Source organism: Linepithema humile, chromosome 1, assembly GCF_040581485.1.
Source record: "Linepithema humile isolate Giens D197 chromosome 1, Lhum_UNIL_v1.0, whole genome shotgun sequence".
Classification (NCBI taxonomy): domain Eukaryota; kingdom Metazoa; phylum Arthropoda; class Insecta; order Hymenoptera; family Formicidae; genus Linepithema; species Linepithema humile.
The window spans coordinates 42,473,611-42,493,488 of record NC_090128.1 but is presented as its reverse complement, the minus strand read 5'-3'; the positions used below and the strand labels follow the sequence as shown (position 1 = coordinate 42,493,488).

The 19,878-nt window shown below is 33.3% G+C and overlaps 1 protein-coding gene and 2 pseudogenes across 3 annotated transcripts; 2 read left to right on the top strand and 1 right to left on the bottom strand.

Moving 5' to 3' along the window:
- The first annotated feature begins 263 nt into the window (after positions 1-263).
- LOC136999897 (uncharacterized) lies at positions 264-2,763 on the top strand. Of its 3 annotated transcripts, XM_067354856.1 has the most exons (4): positions 266-749; positions 843-1,057; positions 1,457-1,820; positions 1,911-2,763. In XM_067354856.1, the coding sequence occupies exons 1-3, from the start codon at positions 403-405 to the stop codon at positions 1,816-1,818; spliced, it is 924 nt and encodes a 307-aa protein (XP_067210957.1). In that variant the 5' UTR covers positions 266-402; the 3' UTR covers positions 1,819-1,820; positions 1,911-2,763. The 3 variants fall into 3 exon arrangements, with proteins under 3 accessions (XP_067210951.1, XP_067210957.1, XP_067210944.1); XM_067354850.1 differs by having other exon boundaries at positions 264-749; positions 843-1,820; positions 1,894-2,763; XM_067354843.1 differs by having other exon boundaries at positions 269-749; positions 843-1,820.
- A 410-nt stretch (positions 2,764-3,173) lies between these two features.
- On the top strand, positions 3,174-6,803 carry LOC136999901 (KAT8 regulatory NSL complex subunit 2-like; annotated as a pseudogene).
- On the bottom strand, positions 6,755-12,023 carry LOC136997538 (CCAAT/enhancer-binding protein zeta-like; annotated as a pseudogene).
- Between the last annotated feature and the right edge of the window lie 7,855 nt (positions 12,024-19,878).

The following is a 19,878-nucleotide window of genomic DNA, read 5'->3' as shown; positions in this document are numbered from 1 at the left end:
ACGCATAAGCATAAGGAAATTGATTGGTCTATATATAAGCATAAGCAAATGCATAAGGAAATGGACCAATCAATTTCCTTATGCTTATGCGTTATGCTTTATGCAAAAGTCTGTGCTCCGGCCATTAATCTTAAAGCCGAGAGCACAAGCTTTTACATAAAGCATAACGCATAAGCATAAGGAAATTGATTGGTCTATATATAAGCATAAGCAAATGCATAAGGAAATGGACCAATCAATTTCCTTATGCTTATGCGTTATGCTTTATGCAAAAGTCTGTGCTCCGGCCATTAGACTCGTTTATGCTTCCCTGGAAATTCGAACTACGCATGTGCAAATGTAACAAAACCTAACCACAAATTGTAATAGACCCCGGTGCTGCAGATTATAGTGAATGTTAAAATGAATCGTCAGCGGCAAAAAACTTTAATGTTTGGAATGGCACTTTTGTTATCAAATGTCTATGCAGCATGTGTATTATTAAGAAATAAAAAAAAAAATAAAAGAAAACCACGGAGATACGCTGTTCGGCCACTGAATCGAAAAAGACACGAAACTGGTCATTTCTTTTCTTTAATGAAAGATATGCTGAATATTGAATACGATCAGGAACAATTTTTTAAATATACACGGTGTTCTCCGAGCCAATTCAATGAGTTACTCCAATTAGTTGGACCTAAACTGCAGAAGGATATTCGAAGAAATCCTTTTACATTATCACCTGCACATCGATTGACGTTAACATTGCAGTAAGTCATACATATATAGTAAAGTACAATATTTTAATTTGATTGTATTATGAAAATATTGAAATCCATTTTTATACTCTTTTTCGCTTACAGCTACCTAGTCGAAGGCTGTTCAATGCAAGAGATTGCAAGGAATTTTCGTATCGGAAAAACAACTGCACATGTTATTATTAAAGAAACATGTCAAATTCTATGGAATGTTTTGCAGCCAAGTGTGTTAAAACGCCCGGAAGCTGATGATTGGAAGAACATCGCTCAGGAGTTTTATCGTCGATGGAATATGCCTAATTGCATTGGAGCTATAGATGGTAAACACATCAATGTTATAGCTCCAAAGAACACTGGAACGGAATTCTTCAACTATGAGAAGTCTTTCAGCATTGTATTAATGGCCATTTGCGATGCTTATTATCGATTTATATTTGTCGACATTGGAGCAGCTGGTTCTAATCACGATTCTATAATATTCAAGGAATGTACATTTGGTAAAGCCTTACAAAATCGCACTTTGCAAATTCCAGAACCATGCGATCTCCCTGGATCAAATATTAAATTTAATCATTACATAGTAGCAGATCAAGCATTTCCTCTTGACAAGCACATAATGCGACCATACCCAGGCAATAACTTGGGAGAAGAAAAAAATATTTTTAATTATAGACTCTCAAGAGCTAGGCGAACGATTGAAAATGCATTTGGCATTTTAGTGCAACGATGGAGAATTCTGCGGAAGGAAATAATCAGTTCTGTAGAAACTTGCGAAGAAATAGTTATGGCAGCAATTGTCCTACATAATTTTCTACAAAAAAGAGCAGAGGATGATATTCCAGAACATGAAAGAAGATATGTTGAAACGGGAGTTCGTGAATATATAAATGAAAATGGAGTATTTCAATCAGATCTGTGCAACAAAATACCATGTGATTTACGTTCCGTTGGTCGATTGGGATCAAACAATCCATCAAGAACTGTTAAAGAGGCCCGAGATAAATTAGCTGACTACCTCATAAGCGTAGAAGGTTCCGTGCCTTGGCAGTGGGAATATGTCAGACAAGGAAATGTACCATAATCGTATGTATTTTAAATAAAATGGTTTTTATAATAATCTATCTATAATCATATAACTTAAATTATGTTTTTAAAGAAATATGTATCATACAGGTGTGAACAATGTCAGACGAATCAGATGTTGATATGGTTGTTCAAGCTGGCCTGATAGACAATCAACAGGTCGATGTCGCCATTCAGACTTTGGTGAATCAACGTAACGTGGCTGTCCAGATTTCGGTGAATCAACTTGATTAGGCTGTCCAGGTTTTGGAAAATCAATTAGCACATAAATTCCTTCTTGACAATAATAGCAACGAGTCTTTAATTATATTTAACATGTCAAATCCACATCAACAAATTCATGTTCCACTCGAATATAAATGTGCATGTCCATCAGAATATTTAATTATATATTCACCATCATATCAACTCTTCGTTTGCTGTGGAACAAATTGTTACTATCATAGATGATTGTGTGTAACTTGCTTGAGTTTCGATCAACTTGAAGCACTTTTTAATCTTATACATTCTGAAGAATTCTATTGTAATCTCCGCTATCATACTAATGATTCTCCCGATCGTTAAATATATATACAAAATATTTTATTACTGAAATTTAAAGAGCAAATACAATTATATTAAATGTAGAAGTATACTTTGTACAATGGACAAGCATACATTACAAAAACTCAAAACAAATCATCCACATACACGAAATGCATTATCAAAATCTAAGAAATCAATTGTATGTCAGGAATGAAAGAAAAAGAAGGAAGGAAATGGATTGTGATAAGAATGAAAACAATGACAGTTTCATTTTAACGTTCTTATTTAAGAAGTATTCTAAAACTCGATGTAAAATTCTTTACACTCTTTTTCATTGTACATTAGCTTTATGCATTACATAGGTATAAATGACAGATTATATTAAATACAAAACTACAAATAAAATTATTTTTGCAATTATTTAAAGCACATGCAAATATGTAATAAAATACATATATACATATATATATTTATATAATATATATATTATCTATGTATATATATATATATAAATATATAAATCTGTACGTTTTTTAAGATGGATTTTTATAATAATAATAAAATGAACAAAAAGTTTAAAAATGCATTATTTAAAAAAATTGTTAATTAATCATCTGTCGCATTTGCGATGTCATTTAAAATCACCCCCCCTCCTCCGGGGGGGCGGAATACCCTGTGTCTACGCAAAGCAAGGTTCATAATTATACTATTTAACGTGGGTTTGCGACTTACAATTAATGATTATCGAAAATATATTTTGTATTTCGTGCACAATTCTATTAGTACGCATGCGCGCGTGACTGCAGCACATATCCATTTCATCGAAGTGACAGGTTTCTTAACCTGAAAAGTCGTCAACTTTGACGCTAAATATCTCGTCTCGCGGAGGAGAGCAACAATTTTGTGAGAGGAAAAAGTTAAAAAAAAAAAAAAAAACGCGTCGAAAGAACCAAATTGGATCAAAATCGGAGGTGAGGCAGCTATTCTGGATAATTACCAAAATTTTTGCTTATTTATCACATTTTTTCAAAATTAACTTGAAAATTTTTTCTAAACTTTTAGTAAGATGACGGATATATTTGCATATTGTTTTCTTATGATATTATTGTACATTTAAAACGCTTAGAATAACATTGTAACTCAAAATTGAAATCTTAAACAACAAGAGAAACATCCCTATTATATTTAATTACGTTGATGTTTTAGATGAAATTTTTCTTGCTTTTAAGAAAGTAACATAAATCTTGAATTATAACATTGCTCTAGATTGAGATTGCATTAATTTTTTTAGACACAAGGTATGTTTCGGATACCGAAACCAACAATGCCTACTGCCACTACAACGACAATTACAAAACGTTCAAAACAAACACAAAGTTGCCGTTATTCATCCTATGAATGCACACAACCTTGTCTAGAAGGATATACATACTGTGCTAAGCATATTCTTGAAGATTTGAATGCACCTTACAAACAATGTGCTTTTATATACAATTCTAATGCAAAAAAATGTCGAAATCCTGCTCCCAAATTGGATAGGAGAGATGTTTCGTAAGTATATTTTGTTGTATCTTATAAAATATATGTTTGTTATTTTTTAAGAAAAGAACAGTTATTGAATGTTTACAGATACTGCAGTGAACATTCCAGAAAAGCGCAAATTGCACGGATCAAGAGACACGGTAGTGTCTCGCGCCAAGTTTTAGATTAACGTCACGATGTTCCTTGCTACAAACACCTGAGATGTTACTACTTAATTTAAGCCATTATATAAAGCCCACCGATTTCAGTGCTGAAGATACAGAAGAAGAAGGAGGAAGAGTCAAAGCATTAGATCTTTTTAGTGAGTATTACAAAACTTTAAGTCAATTCAATTTTATCATTCTTAATTTTATATCTTATCACTTTGGTTCTTTTAAATATCATGTTTTATTGAGATTACTTTTACGTTTTTATTTAAAGTATTAAGCAATTTGTGTATAAATAAAATATGATATAAAATTTGAAGTTTGAGTTGAAAATTTTAAATGTAAACTAAAAATCTTTAAATCTTATGTTTGTGTATTGACAAGTTGTACATTGACATGAAAAGTTGTTACTTTATGGCAACTTTGATGGAAACATTAACAAATTATTGTTTTTTCAGCGGAAGTTGATGCTTACAGAATAAATGCAAGTGGAAGTGACATCTTAGATTACGCCAGTTCGTCAGAGAGTGATGTCGAACCTACAGTCGTCAATGACACTCTAAGGGGAGTTTCTCTTGATGATAGCGACAATGAAAACGACTTACATAATTCACAAGAGGATCCTTTGAAGTAAGTAGATTTTGTAACTTTGTAAATGCAATAATTGTTGTAAAAGTTATACTATTATATTATATTAGAATATTGTGCTAGCATGCTTCAGCTTGTGCAATTTCTTGTTTTAAAGCCTTATCATTTATCATATGTATCTAACGTTAGAGCTTATTTATTAATTACACAAATCATAACATCACAAACCATAACATTATAATTATAAATTAACTTATGATTTTAAATTAAAAGAAGCTGTTAAGAAATATAATAAAGTTAACAATGTTAATAATTATTTCTTTTCATAAGCTTATGTGTTCAGAAATTGTGTATTGACTCTGTTTTTAACATACATTTTGTATAGTAAGATATTTAGAATATTTTTTTTATTTTATTAACTTATATTGTCGTATTTCAGATTTTCATATATGTTTGTTGTTTTTTATCCATAATAAAAATTGGCATGTATTTGTCTTAACATCATTTTATTGTAGTTGCTTTGCGCAAGGATAAGATACTACTTACTCCTCGAATTATTAGTATCGATTTTTTAAGGCACGCCGGTATTTTTACGGCGGAAGAGGTAATCTATATCGCCAGGGAGAAACTGATTAGGCTTCAATCCCTTTACATCGATCAATTTAGGAGGCTCCAGTATGTGTTGAAGGAGAAAAGACGAAAATATCTACTTGCTTTGAAAAAGGAAAAGGAAACACTTTGTACGTACATTTTAAATAACATTAGAATTTTACATATTTTTTGATAAATAAATTACACGCAATATATAGGTAGCATACACGATCAAGCTAAGGAAACAGTGAAAGAGAAAAAGCTTTAAATCGTTATCACAGACGAAATGGTGCTGAAGCTATACTTTATAGGAAATCGTTAGAACGTCGTGCACAGGTAATATAGTTACAGATGTTGATTGTGATATTATCATTAGTATCCAAATAAAAAGAAAAAATTATATTTAGGCAACTGAACCCGCCCAGAAACCGCCGAACTTGTCGAAGTGCGTGTTTACCGAAGGTGGTGTGAAATGTGGCGAAAGGACTCTTCCATCAGCTAAGCATTGTCGTAAACATATTCTGAAGGTACATATACGTATGCATATATTTAGATTACGTTCTCAAAGAAGCTATATAATTAATCAATGTACCGATTATACAGAACACGCATCAAGTTTTGTTCAAAGCATGCGGAGCGGTACGGGCAGATATCGAGTGCCATGAACCTGTACCTGTAATTTTCGACACTAACTGTGTATTTCATATGAACTTGCCGCCGTCGTGTAAACTAGAATCTATGAAGGTACGTTAATGTTTCTCTTGTAACGGAAATAAATTATTTTTGAATGCTTCTATGACTTTTGTACTCGTTTTTGTAGTTCGAGGAGGAGAAGCCCACGATAAAAGAAGTGTCGATGATTGATAATCAGATGGACATCGATGTGGTGGGCGAGTCACAAGAAATTGATCCCGACGATGATATGGCGGGATTGATGAGGGAAATGAACGACTCCGCTCATGCAAAACCTGCGTATGTGAATGAGAGCTTAAACAGCGAAATCAGCACAGACACGGCGTTCAGTTTGTCAGCGCAAATGAGTGATCGGGACGAATTCGTTACTGCATGACAAAATATTCTTCTGTGATCCCTAAAGTGGGAGAATATTATTGTTGTTATTGTAAAAAGTGTCGAGGATAAAAATGATGATCTATTCTCTGATATTTTCATCACGAAAATTTCCTCACACGCATCTCAAATTTAATTATATTTGTTTTCACTCTGTAACTATATATATATTCATTTAATACAATCGTTAATACATATTTGTATATATAAATTGGAAAATAGAACATATGTAAAAAATGATGGTTGAAAATTTTGTATAATTATTTTAGCATCAGTTTTGAAAGTCCTTGATATTAATTTAAATTATAGTTATATATTGTTATATATTGATAAACAAAATTAAGTTTCAAATTTATGGGAATAATCTATGCTTATTGTATTACTGAAATTTTTTAACTTTAATGCTCCTTTTGTGTGAGAATAATAAAGAATATATCTTAATAGAGTTTGATGTTGGGAAATAAAATAAACAACTTTTATATAATTTTATTATTTATTTAAATAAAAATTGCGCTCTATTTTCTATCGATGGATTCTTCTCCCAATCACTTTCACATAAGAATATACGTGTATAAAGATAAATGTTAACGAAATTATTTCAGCCTTTTTTGATCCAATAAAATACAACTTATCAATATTTCACTAGTGCACTTTGATCATTTTTCGAGACTGGCAATTTCAAAAAATCTTATTTTTATATTTTTTACGTTTTCCATATACAAAAAATATCATTGTTGATTATCTAATATTATTAATTGATACACAAACATATTATAAGTGATAAAAGGAACTTATATAGGTGGAGTTAAATACTCACTACTACTCATTATCTAATGAATTAATTTCGAAGTGAGAAGCTGAAGACAAAAAGTCCAAAGAGCAAACAGAATAAAACGAAGAAAGGAATAGACAATAATATATTTGTATGTGCAGCTGCAAGATTTGAGCGATATTGATGTTGAAGATCTTGATGATGAGGATCTGAGCGACATGGAATTTAATTCCGATGACGGAGGCTTAGATAAGATAATGAATTAATTTCGAATCTAAATGAGAAGCTGAAGACAAAAAGTCCGAAGAGCAAACAGAATAAAAAGAAGAAAGGAATAGACAATAATATATTTGTATGTGCAGAGAAATTCGCTGAAATGCTGGAGGAGCAAAGCAATACGAAGGGGAAACATGGTTATAGTAACACTTTCAGCAGCAGCGACGGTGCTAGTGCCAAGCAAATAGATTGGGAAACGAAACGGCATGAACGGTTGAGAGGATCGTTTGACAGAAAGAAACGGAAACCTGGTCAATCGTCCAACAATAAGCGTGCTAAAAGATTCAAACGATAGATATATAATAAACATTTTATGGACATAACTTTACATCGGTTTACAATAAATCCTTAATAATTCTTTTTTATTCTAAGGCGATATTATGAACAATACGAAGTAATGTACAGAACATATATACTATTATTAATAGTATATATGTAAAAAAGAATTATTAAGGATTTATTGTAAACCGATGTAAAGTTATGTCCATAAAATGTTTATTATATATCTATCGTTTGAATCTTTTAGCACGCTTATTGTTGGACGATTGACCAGGTTTCCGTTTCTTTCTCTCAAACAATCCTCTCAACCGTTCATGCCGTTTCGATTCCCAATCTATTTGCTTGGCACTAACACCGTCGCTGCTGCTGAAAGTGTTACTATAACCATGTTTCCCCTTCGTATTGCTTTGCTCCTCCAGCATTTCAGCGAATTTCTCTGCACATACAAATATATTATTGTCTATTCCTTTCTTCTTTTTATTCTGTTTGCTCTTCGGACTTTTTGTCTTCAGCTTCTCATTTAGATTCGAAATTAATTCATTATCTTATCTAAGCCTCCGTCATCGGAATTAAATTCCATGTCGCTCAGATCCTCATCATCAAGATCTTCAACATCAATATCGCTCAAATCTTGCAGCTCGTCATCTTGCTGCAAGATTTTGACGACTTTGTTGCAAAAAATAATTTTTATGGTTCTAGGAATTATATACTTTAATAATTACATTTGTAACTTTCAGCAGCTAAAGTGGTTGATAAGAATAATGAAGATAACGATGATAAATTGGGAGATGAAGATATCCTGGATGAAAATGATGATGATGATGAGATGCTGCATCATCATTTTCATCCAGGATATCCTCATCTCCCAATTTATCATCGTTATCTTCATTATTCTTATCAACCACTTTAGCTGCTGAAAGTTACAAATGTAATTATTAAAGTATATAATTCCTAGAACCATAAAAATTATTATTATAGCCAAAGGGTTGTACACCGAGCTCGCAGCATTGTCCAGACATTTCCATCCCAGTGTTGCTATATTCGCAAATCGGATAATTCAAGGTAAAAGTTTTACTTTTATATGCAGCACAATATTATTTGGCAATACTTATTAATTTTTGTTTACAGGTAAACCGATTGAGTACACGGGCGATCCGTTGGAGGATCTAACGTTGATTCGATTTTTGAATCGGTACGTCTTTAAGAACTCGAAGAAGTCAGAAGATATGAAGGTGCAGAAGAAAAATGATCCCTTGGCAATACGCGCCGGATATACACCCAAGGGTGTACGCTCCCTTCCTGTCGATAGCGCAGCGTATCTCAACGAAAGGGAGGAGCGAATACCAGTTGACGAGTTGTTCCTTCATAAATTTTGGAAGAAAGAGAGCGAGACTAAGGACATCAAGAAAGAAGACGATGATGAAGACATGGAGAGCGTTAACAGTGAAGAGTTCAACGATATGCTAGATCGTGTGGGCATCAACTACGATTTAGACGATTTAAACGATTTAGACAATTTAGACATTGCGACAGATATCGCGCTTGGGAAGAAAAAAAGGTAAATCTGTAATCTTGTATGTAGAATTGTATAAAATATGCTTTGACTCATCTATAGGGGGAATGATTGTTTCTGTTCAAGTCTATATGATAACTTCATTCCTTTGTTGCAAAAAATAATTTTTATGGTTCTAGGAATTATATACTTTAATAATTACATTTGTAACTTTCAGCAGCTAAAGTGGTTGATAAGAATAATGAAGATAACGATGATAAATTGGGAGATGAGGATATCCTGGATGAAAATGATGATGCAGCATCTCATCATCATCATCATTTTCATCCAGGATATCCTCATCTCCCAATTTATCATCGTTATCTTCATTATTCTTATCAACCACTTTAGCTGCTGAAAGTTACAAATGTAATTATTAAAGTATATAATTCCTAGAACCATAAAAATTATTTTTTGGCTACTCCCGCGTAGAGTGGATTCCGACAAAAGGGATCATACAACTTCACATTTTGCTCCTCAACTTTTACGTCGGTCTCTTCCTTCACATCGGCTTGCGTTCCTGACGCGATGTCAACGCCAATTGTTACGTTCGATAACATAATGGTGTTTTTCGTCGCTTTATTCTTATTTTCATTGTAGAAACATCTTCCGCATCTGACGAGCTTACTTCACAAATGTCGTTTTCAACTTTTCCTTCACAATCGATATTCTCGATTTTATTCACATCTTTCTGTGACTTGAGCAGGATGTGCCTCAAGTCTTTGCGTTCTTGAAGAATTTTAGAGACAACATAGAGCATAGCACATGTCATATTTGCAGGGAAGTACAGTGTGATTTGCAAGATTCTTTTAATAAATGCGTATAGACGTAATACGCTTTGATCTTTCCGAAGAACTCGATATACCAAGTTGAGAAACATTGCGCGTTTATTTGCTACTCCTATTTGTGGGTCGAGTAACTTTCTGTAAAAAGTTGAATAAAATCTGTTTGCTTGAGACTCGTCCTTGCCTGTAATCTAAATATACAAATGCCCGTTAATATAATGTAAAAATGCAGTAAATATAAACGCTATTCTACAATACTTACTTGGTGCAATAAGGTAAGTGCATTAAGAGAGACATTAAACGACCCAAAATGCACCACTTCGTAAACAGAATCAATGTGTTTGCTCAGCACCTTTGAATCTACCTTAGCGAAAGAATATGTTCTATTAACACCCGTTAGAATTGCTGCCATCATTTTGCTGTCAGGTTCTCCCTTTTTCAAACATGCTTTGAAAAACGCAAAGTACGCTTCTACCAATGTAACAGCTATTTCGTCGTCGTTTCTGTCCAGAAAAAATTGTGTCAACACACATATAGCATAATATTGAGCACGTTGAGACACGTTTTTTCTAAACAATAGTTTCTCAACTTCACGCAAAACTACAAGCTTCATATTTGGATGCTCTTGCAATAACTTGTTGATGCAAACTACAGCTTTAGATCCAATTCTGCTAGTAGGATCGCCGATTTTATTCACAATCAACTCCAGTAACTTATGTTCTTGTTCAGCATTGTTCATCAACAAATCTGTCATTACCAATATGGCTTTTTCACGATTTATGTCTACTCTATCAATAGCTACTGCGGACAGACTTAAAACAAAGCGTTTATACTGCTCACGCAGTTGATCTTCAAAGTACCAATGTGCCAGTAATCTATTTCTAGCAGCATTTGTTTTAACAATAGAATTTGATTCATTTCCTACTTCAAGCTTATCTAGATCCTGTTCTTCAAATTTTAACAACTTAAAAGTTGGATGCAACAGATCAGTTAGAAAGAGTTCCTTGAGAGACGTTATGACCAAACCACACTGACTGTGTTTGGCCCCTTTTACTTGATAGACTAGAAATATTAGACGACTAAAATTATATTTCGGATTATCTTGCACCAGCACTATGTTGGCTGCTATTCTATCCAAAAAAGTACCCTGCTGCAATGCTGTCTTTAACCATTTTGTCTCTGAGTCATGTGACTTAGATTGTTTCAACTGAAAACTGGCAGTCTCTGCATCCAGATATTTTTTTCCTTCGTCTTTTAGTTGTAACACACCAACTTCGGATAAAGAATGCTTGCAAGGTTCCTCTGTCTTCGAATATTCCTCGTACCATTTTTTCTCACCACTAGTGGTGGAATTATCATTGAATCTTTTCATTTCCTAATAATGTTTTTTTTTTAATCTCACAGTAAAGCATCTAATACACTAAAATAAAAACGACAATTATTAAAAATAGATGTTTATATTCGTGATAAAATATTTTTATATCACAACTTATAATGATACTAACCTATACTCAATATATTTTGCTTAAACGTATTATAAAATTTACATGTTCTGCATACGCACACAATCAATTTATGTACATATTTAAAAAATCTTAAATACTGAATTTTCAATTCAAGTTCTCCTGAACCTGAACACATGCTCTCAAAAGCAAGTACGTTTCAGCGCAAAATATCTTTTTCACCCCCGAAAGCAGTTGAAAGTTCTCCGACTAGTTCCTATCGACAGCGAACGGCACAAAACGGCTGAAATAAAATCCGTCTAATCTCTCCGAAAAATCTTATAACGGTTGGAGCACCGCGTACGTTAATTCAAAATGTTCGTTACAGTCTATAGCCAATCGGAGCACGTAGTTGTTCCAACTACGTGCTCCGATTGGCTATAGACTGTAATTATTATTGTAATTGAGAAATACGAATAAAGCACTTACTTAACAAGACGACTTCACCACTTAATCCGACGACTCTAACTCGACCGATCTCCATCCCGGTTCCGAACAAAGTGTCTCTTTAGTTTTGGCTCCGGACAGTGATGCAAACTCGAGCCGGCCAGCACCCGAGCACCGCGGTAGGGGAAGCACGCACACAAACGAGAATCGTGGCATCACACGTCCGTGTGCGCTTCGCCGTTCAGTTTGTAGAAGCGAGTGGACATACGTGTTCCGTCTCCCTTTTATCAAAGCGATGTTGCGCGCTTGTTGCGTATGACAACGTGAAATGCTTTTTCGAGATTTATGTGATCTTGTAAAAAGTAAATAATATTGATATTAATAAAATATCAGAACATTAAATATTTATAAATTATTAATATGCGTTAATTGCGATAGTTAATACTTTAGAGTTTAATATTATGTTATACAGGGTGTCTCATAACTACCGCTTAATACTTTAATAGTATTTTTTGGAGATAAAATAGAGTAAAGAATCTTAATACAAAAATATCAAGGCTACAATAGTTTTTAAATTATAAACGATCAAAGATGCTAATGATGTCGCGTAGGACTGCCAGTCAGTGCCACGCTCAGGTCCGCAATTACACGTACACGCGTACCGATCTGTCAACTGCTATTGATTTTTACAAGTCAGGTGATATTGATTTTTACTGCACAGCTGATTTTTCATGGACGTGAAATGCATGTGGATTTTTGTTACTCCAAATGTGAGAGTTGTGGCTGTTAACTACTCCTTCACGAGTAAAACGTGACTCGTCTGTAAATAAAATTTTATGGACAAAACCAGAATTTTTATTTTCATTTTCCAATAATCATGTTGAAAATGATGGGAGATTATACATGAACATTACGATATACTTATTGTATTTTCTGTATCAGATTAAAACGCTTACAATAAATACAATGTAACGCATCTTTATCGAAAATATTTTCATCTAGAAGAATCTAATTTTATACATTGTTATTAGAAAATTAAAATAGAGATTCTGGTTTGGTCATTAAAATTTTATTTACGGACGAGTCATGTTTTACTGGTGAAGGAGTATTTAACAGTCACAACTCCCATATTTCGAGTGACGAAAATCCACATGCATTTTGCGTCCGTGGAAAATCAGCTGTGCAGTAAAAATCAATAACAGTTGACAGATCGGTACGCGTGTAGTTACGGGCCTAAACGCGCCGGTTCTACACGATATCATTGGCAATCTTTGATCGATTACAAGCCTAATTTAAATCTCAAATAGTTTTATTATTAATTATTGAGTGGTCTTCCACGCCACCCATGAGGTGCCACTTATAGCGCGTTAGGTTTTTCAACGTGGACCTTCGCCTGTAGCCCTATTATACCACATTGTATTTTAAATAGTAATATATATTATATTATATACTATTATATACTAACACTAATACTTTTTTTGTACTATACTATTTAACTATGCTATACTATATTACTACGCTGTACTTTCAGGCATTATATAATATAAAAAAAACCAATTTTTTCATTTTTTATTTTATCTATTGAACATAATTATTTAATAAAAATATTTTTTATTATTGTGAGGCCGCCACGGCCCCCTCTACCGCCACGGCCTCCTCTGCCGCCACGGCCTCCTCTGCTGCTACGGGCGCATCGTCCTCCGGTACCGCCACGGTCTCCTCTACTGCTGGCAAAGCCTCCTCGCTGGCGGTACCAGCGGGCCCTAGAGCGGCCGGCTCCTCTTCTTTTTCTTTCTAAAAAATTAATAAAAGTATTTACAATTAGATTTACGATTGTATACTCGTATATTGATTAATAATTGTATTGTATGAAGTAAATAACTTACTAGTTTTATTTTTTGGTTGCTGCTGTTGCGGCTGTTCCTGTTGTTGCTGCAGCTGCTGCAGCTGATACAGCTGTTGCTGTGTTTCCAGCTGCCGTTGTTGTTGTGCTTGTTGCTGCTGCAGTATTTGCTGCAGCAGCTGATGCAAGGATGCACCTTCTTCTTGCGTAGTATGTTCTGTTAAAATAAAAAAGAAATATATATTTTATCAATTAGTAACATAAACATACAAAACAAATTATGACGTAGTTTTTTTTAAACATTTTTACGTCCGTTTTATAACAAAAATAAATAATAATAATTTTATTTATTACTTACGAGACAAATTGCCTTCTATTGTAAACGTTTTGCACTTTTGTCAGCAGGACACGAATGCGGCTGACATGCAACAATAGTGAACCGTTGCGCGGGGCCGCGTCTGTTGTTCTATTGTTTGTTAAGGAGCACGGTTTATTTTTACTTCTATACTCTATATGTCGTTAATTTTTTTGACGTTCATTAGCCTGTGTAGTACTCTTGTTGGCTTATAATTGCGAGTAAACGTATTTCTTACACGTTTTATTAATTCGCAACGTTGATGAGAAAACTGAGACAGTCTCGACTGTAAGTTTTTCAATATATTTCCATATATTTCCTTGTTTTTTCTTTTTTTAATTTTCGTCTAATTTAATTTTCGTCTTTGTTTCTTTTTTCTTCTATATTAAAATGTGCGATTCTGTACAAAAAAAATCTAAGCGAAGCTTTTTTGAAGCTTGGCTTAGCAATGATCGGTATAAATCTTGGATACAAAAAGTACCGTTAAATGACAGTTTTTTTCATTGCACTATTTGTAATAAAGATTTTTCTTGTAACACGCACATTTCTAGACATGCGGATTCTATGTGTCACAAAAATAATATTAAAAAAAACACATCTGTTTTGTTAAATAATAATGATGTAAGTTTTGAAAAAAGTACTTCTAATATACTTAAATTTCAAAAAGAATGGTTAGAAATGGAGCATTTTCAATCATGGTTACGTGAAGCATCACATGACGAAAAATTATTTTTTTGCTCCTTTTGTGAAAAATACATGTCTGCTAAATTGTCGCATATTTATGATCATGCAGAATCCGTAGCACACACTACAATAGCTAAGAAAAAGAATTTAGAAAAAAAGAAAACAGACGAAGATGTTAATATGACAGAATCATTTTTATCATTTGATGAGCGAAAGAAAGCAGCAGAAATTCGATATGCTGCTTTCATCGCCGAAAAAAACATTTCGCATCAAACTGCAACAGACATTCTAACATTTTTCCAACAAATAGGAAAAGATTCTGACGTATTACAAAATATGAAAATAAGTCGGACTAAGTGTCAAAAAAAAAGATTATTTCGAACGTGTTGTGTCCGGTTGAAACGGATCGTGTAGTCGATATTATTCAAAATACTAAATTTACTATTTTTATTGATGAAACGTCTGACATTTCTAATCAAAAATGGATGACGTTTCTTGTTCGGTATGTTGATCCTGCAACATTAGACATTCGCTCACAATTAGTAAAATTAATAGATATTGATGCAAAAAATAGCAGTGCAGATAAATTGTTTGATGCTTTTAAAAATGAAATGTATAGACATCAAATTCCATTTTTAAATATTATTGCTTTGTCAAGCGATAATGCGCCCGTCATGACGGGCAAATATTCATCATTTAAAAGAAAGCTTGAGGAAAAATGTAAAAACTTAATAACATTTCCATGCCCATGCCATTCCGCTGCACTTGTTGCACATACAGCATGTGGTAAAATTCCAGAGTATTGCAAAGAATTCGTAAAAAAATTAGCTAATTTTATTAACGGTAGTCCAAAACAATCTGCTATTTTTGAAGAATTTTGTGAATGTTTTCAGGAGACAAATCGAAAAATTCTAAAGTTGTCCGACACACGATGGCTTTCTCGGCATTCATGTATTGAAAGACTTATAGAGTTTTATAGAGTTTTGGGATACTGTTGAGCATTTTTTAAGAGAAATGTTAATGAGTGAAAAGACAAAATCTGGAGAAAATTTATTATCTGTAATGCAAAAACCTGATGTAAAAGGATATTTATTATTTTTAAAACATATTTTGAATTTTTTTAACTCTTTTAATGCATTTTTCCAAGCTCTGGAAACAAGAATTCAATTATTGCAACCAAAATCATTTCAGTTCCTTACCATAATTTGTAAACATTTTTTAAAATTAGAGCTTTTACAAAATATAAATAATAATTTTGAGTTTTCAAAAAAAGAAAATCAAAAATCTTTAAGCGAAGTATATTTAGGAGATAAATGCGAAAAATATATTAACGAATTGATAATAGAAGGACACGCAGACGTAGTTGCAACAGTTCAAGAGAACTGTTTGCAATTCTACGTAACTGTTGCCCAAGAAATTTGTAAGAGATTACCAATAAATGACAAATTTTTATCAAAATTAAAAGTTTTTGAATCGGACACTGCTTTACGTGATATCAACAGAGAAACTTCATTTAATGATGTTTATTTTGTCGCTCAGACCATTGGCGGGTTTGACGAAAACGGTTTAAGAAAAGAATGGTTTGCTTTACATCAAAGTTTTACAGAAGCAGAAAAAGATAATTTGTCAATGTCGAATTTTGATGACATGTGGAAACAAATTTTAAAACATTCTCATCAATATCCCAATTTGAAGTCTCTTTTGAATGCTGTAAGATCGCTGCCAAATTCGAATGCCGATTCAGAAAGAATCTTTTCCTTGTTGCCGGACTTAAAAATGAAAAAACGAAATAAACTTTCGTCTGTTAGTGTCAATGCTACTTGCGTGCTTAAATCTGCATTGAAAGCGAGAAGGGAAACTGCTGTAGATATAGAAATTAATGAAAAGCATTTGTCTTTAATGTACACGGACAAATTGTATTCTGCATGTCCTAAGAAACAGAAAAGTCATCTAACATTATATGCTGCAAATATTCATAAAATTGCTGGTCCCTCCTCGTCTAATGATATGCAATAATAATGTTTAAAATAAAATTTATTATTGCATTGCTCATTTCTAATGCTTATGCTAATGCTTCAAATGTTTAGAATATCATTTCTGTTACAGACATGATATCATGTACATTTGAACATTATGTCTTACATTAATGTATGTAAGACATCACACTTATAAATAATAGATGTGTGTCAAAAATATCTTCCTAGATAGACATACGATCGCATCTTGAATACATAATTACAGTACTTATTAGCAGCATTAAATAGTGATTTGCAATTGATTATAATTGTATGTTATTATAATTATATAATAATATGCTAATTATTTAATTTAATTTCTGCATATTCTGTATTTCTATTTAATTTCAATTTCTACATATTTGTCTATCTAGGTTGTCTGCAAAAGATCACATCTGTGACCTACTGGTGGATAAAAATTACGTTGTCAGCAAAAAACCCGGTCATCACACCCTAGATTGCACATGTTCGCTTCATTTACATTTCCTAATTGTATCCAATGTTTTCATACAAACATGTGCTACTTGGGAACTGTGAACGATAGGTAAAACAGATAAATCTTGTCTGCAAAAAATATGAGACATATATATATATGTGTGTATGTCACTTTTTTGCAGACACGAGACATATACATATGTCTCTCTTTTGCAGACACGAGACACACACATATATATGTGTGTGTGTGTGTGTGTGTCTCTATTAAATATAAGTCTCTATATATTTATATATATACAGACACATATTCATATATATCTCCTTTTTGCAAACATAAAAAAATATTGAAATGTGGTATAATAGGGCTACAGGCGAAGGTCCACGTTGAAAAACCTAACGCGCTATAAGTGGCACCTCATGGGTGGCGTGGAAGACCACTCAATAATTAATAATAAAACTATTTGAGATTTAAATTAGGCTTGTAATCGATCAAAGATTGCCAATGATATCGTGTAGAACCGGCGCGTTTAGGCCCGTAACTACACGCGTACCGATCTGTCAACTGTTATTGATTTTTACAAGTCAGGTGATATTGATTTTTACTGCACAGCTGATTTTCCACGGACGCAAAATGCATGTGGATTTTCGTCACTCGAAATATGGGAGTTGTGACTGTTAAATACTCCTTTACCAGTAAAACATGACTCGTCCGTAAATAAAATTTTAATGACCAAACCAGAATCTCTATTTTAATTCTCTAATAACAATGTATAAAATTAGATTCTTCTAGATGAAAATATTTTCGATAAAGATGCGTTACATTGTATTTATTGTAAGTGTTTTAATCTGATACAGAAAATACAATAAGTATATCGTAATGTTCATGTATAATCTCCCATCATTTTCAACATGATTATTGGAAAATGAAAATAAAAATTCTGGTTTTGTCCATAAAATTTTATTTACAGACGAGTCACGTTTTACTCGTGAAGGAGTAGTTAACAGCCACAACTCTCACATTTGGAGTAACGAAAATCCACATGCATTTCACGTCCGTAAAAAATCAGCTGTGCAGTAAAAATCAATATCACCTGACTTGTAAAAATCAATAGCAGTTGACAGATCGGTACGCGTGTACGTGTAATTGCAAATCTGAGCGTGCCAGTCCTACGCGACATCATTAGCATCTTTGATTGTTTATAACTTAAAAACTATTGTAGCCTTGATATTTTTGTATTAAGATTCTTTACTCTATTTTATCTTCAAAAAATACTATTAAAGTATTAAGCGGTAGTTATGAGACACCCTGTATAACATAATATTAAACTCTAAAGTATTAACTATCGCAATTAACGCATATTAATAATTTATAAATATTTAATGTTCTGATATTTTATTAATATCAATATTATTTACTTTTTACAAGATCACATAAATCTCGAAAAAGCATTTCACGTTGTCATACGCAACAAGCGTGCAACGTCGCTTTGATAAAAAGGAGACGGAACACATATGTCCACTCGCTTCTACAAACTGAACGGCGGGGCGCACACGTACGTGTGACGTAACGATTCTCATTTGTGTGCGTGCTTCCCCTACCGCGGTGCTCGGGTGCTGACCGGCTCGAGTTTGCATCACTGGCTCCGGATAATCTTGCAGATCCTGAAGATTCCGGAACGATCTCGAATCTTCGCTGGATCCGGTGACGCGCGCATAAACCGATTGTTGCCATTGAACTATATACCATACTGGAACCACAGATGTCTATACTAGTACTAGATCGCTAACCATTGAGTAATGGCCGGAGCACAGACTTTTGCATAAAGCATAACGCATAAGCATAAGGAAATTGATTGGTCCATTTCCTTATGCATTTGCTTATGCTTATATATAGACCAATCAATTTCCTTATGCTTATGCGTTATGCTTTATGTAAAAGCTTGTGCTCTCGGCTTAAGGGTGCCGTCACATACAGCCCGTAATCCGTAATCCGCACCGGAAGTCCGCAAAAGTTACTAGGTATTTTGTCCGTAACGTTACGTGTATTTTTATCTCCTTGTGTCCCATGGAGCCGTAAATACAAACGTAACGATAGCACTATTTTTTATTTAACAGATTATAATTGTTTATTTGTATTTTATTCATAAGAAAACTACAGAATATATTATGATTTTAACAAAAGTTTTAATTAAATCGTCAAATTTAGTTAAATAAATAAAATTAGAAAAAGCATTACTGGTAATAACTAGTAACTTGTAGTAACTTTTACGGAAATTTCATGGAATTACGGCTTCATGGGACACAAAGAGATAAAAACACACGTAACGTTACGGACGAAATACCTAGTAACTTTTGCGGACTTCCGGTGCGGATTATGGATTACGGGCTGTATGTGACGGCACCCTATTGGCCGGAGCACAGACTTTTGCATAAAGCATAACGCATAAGCATAAGGAAATTGATTGGTCCATTTCCTTATGCATTTGCTTATGCTTATATATAGACCAATCAATTTCCTTATGCTTATGCGTTATGCTTTATGTAAAAGTCTGTGCTCCGGCCTTATAGCCGAGAGCACAAGCTTTTACATAAAGCATAACGCATAAGCATAAGGAAATTGATTGGTCTATATATAAGCATAAGCATAAGGAAATTGATTGGTCTATATATAAGCATAAGCAAATGCATAAGGAAATGGACCAATCAATTTCCT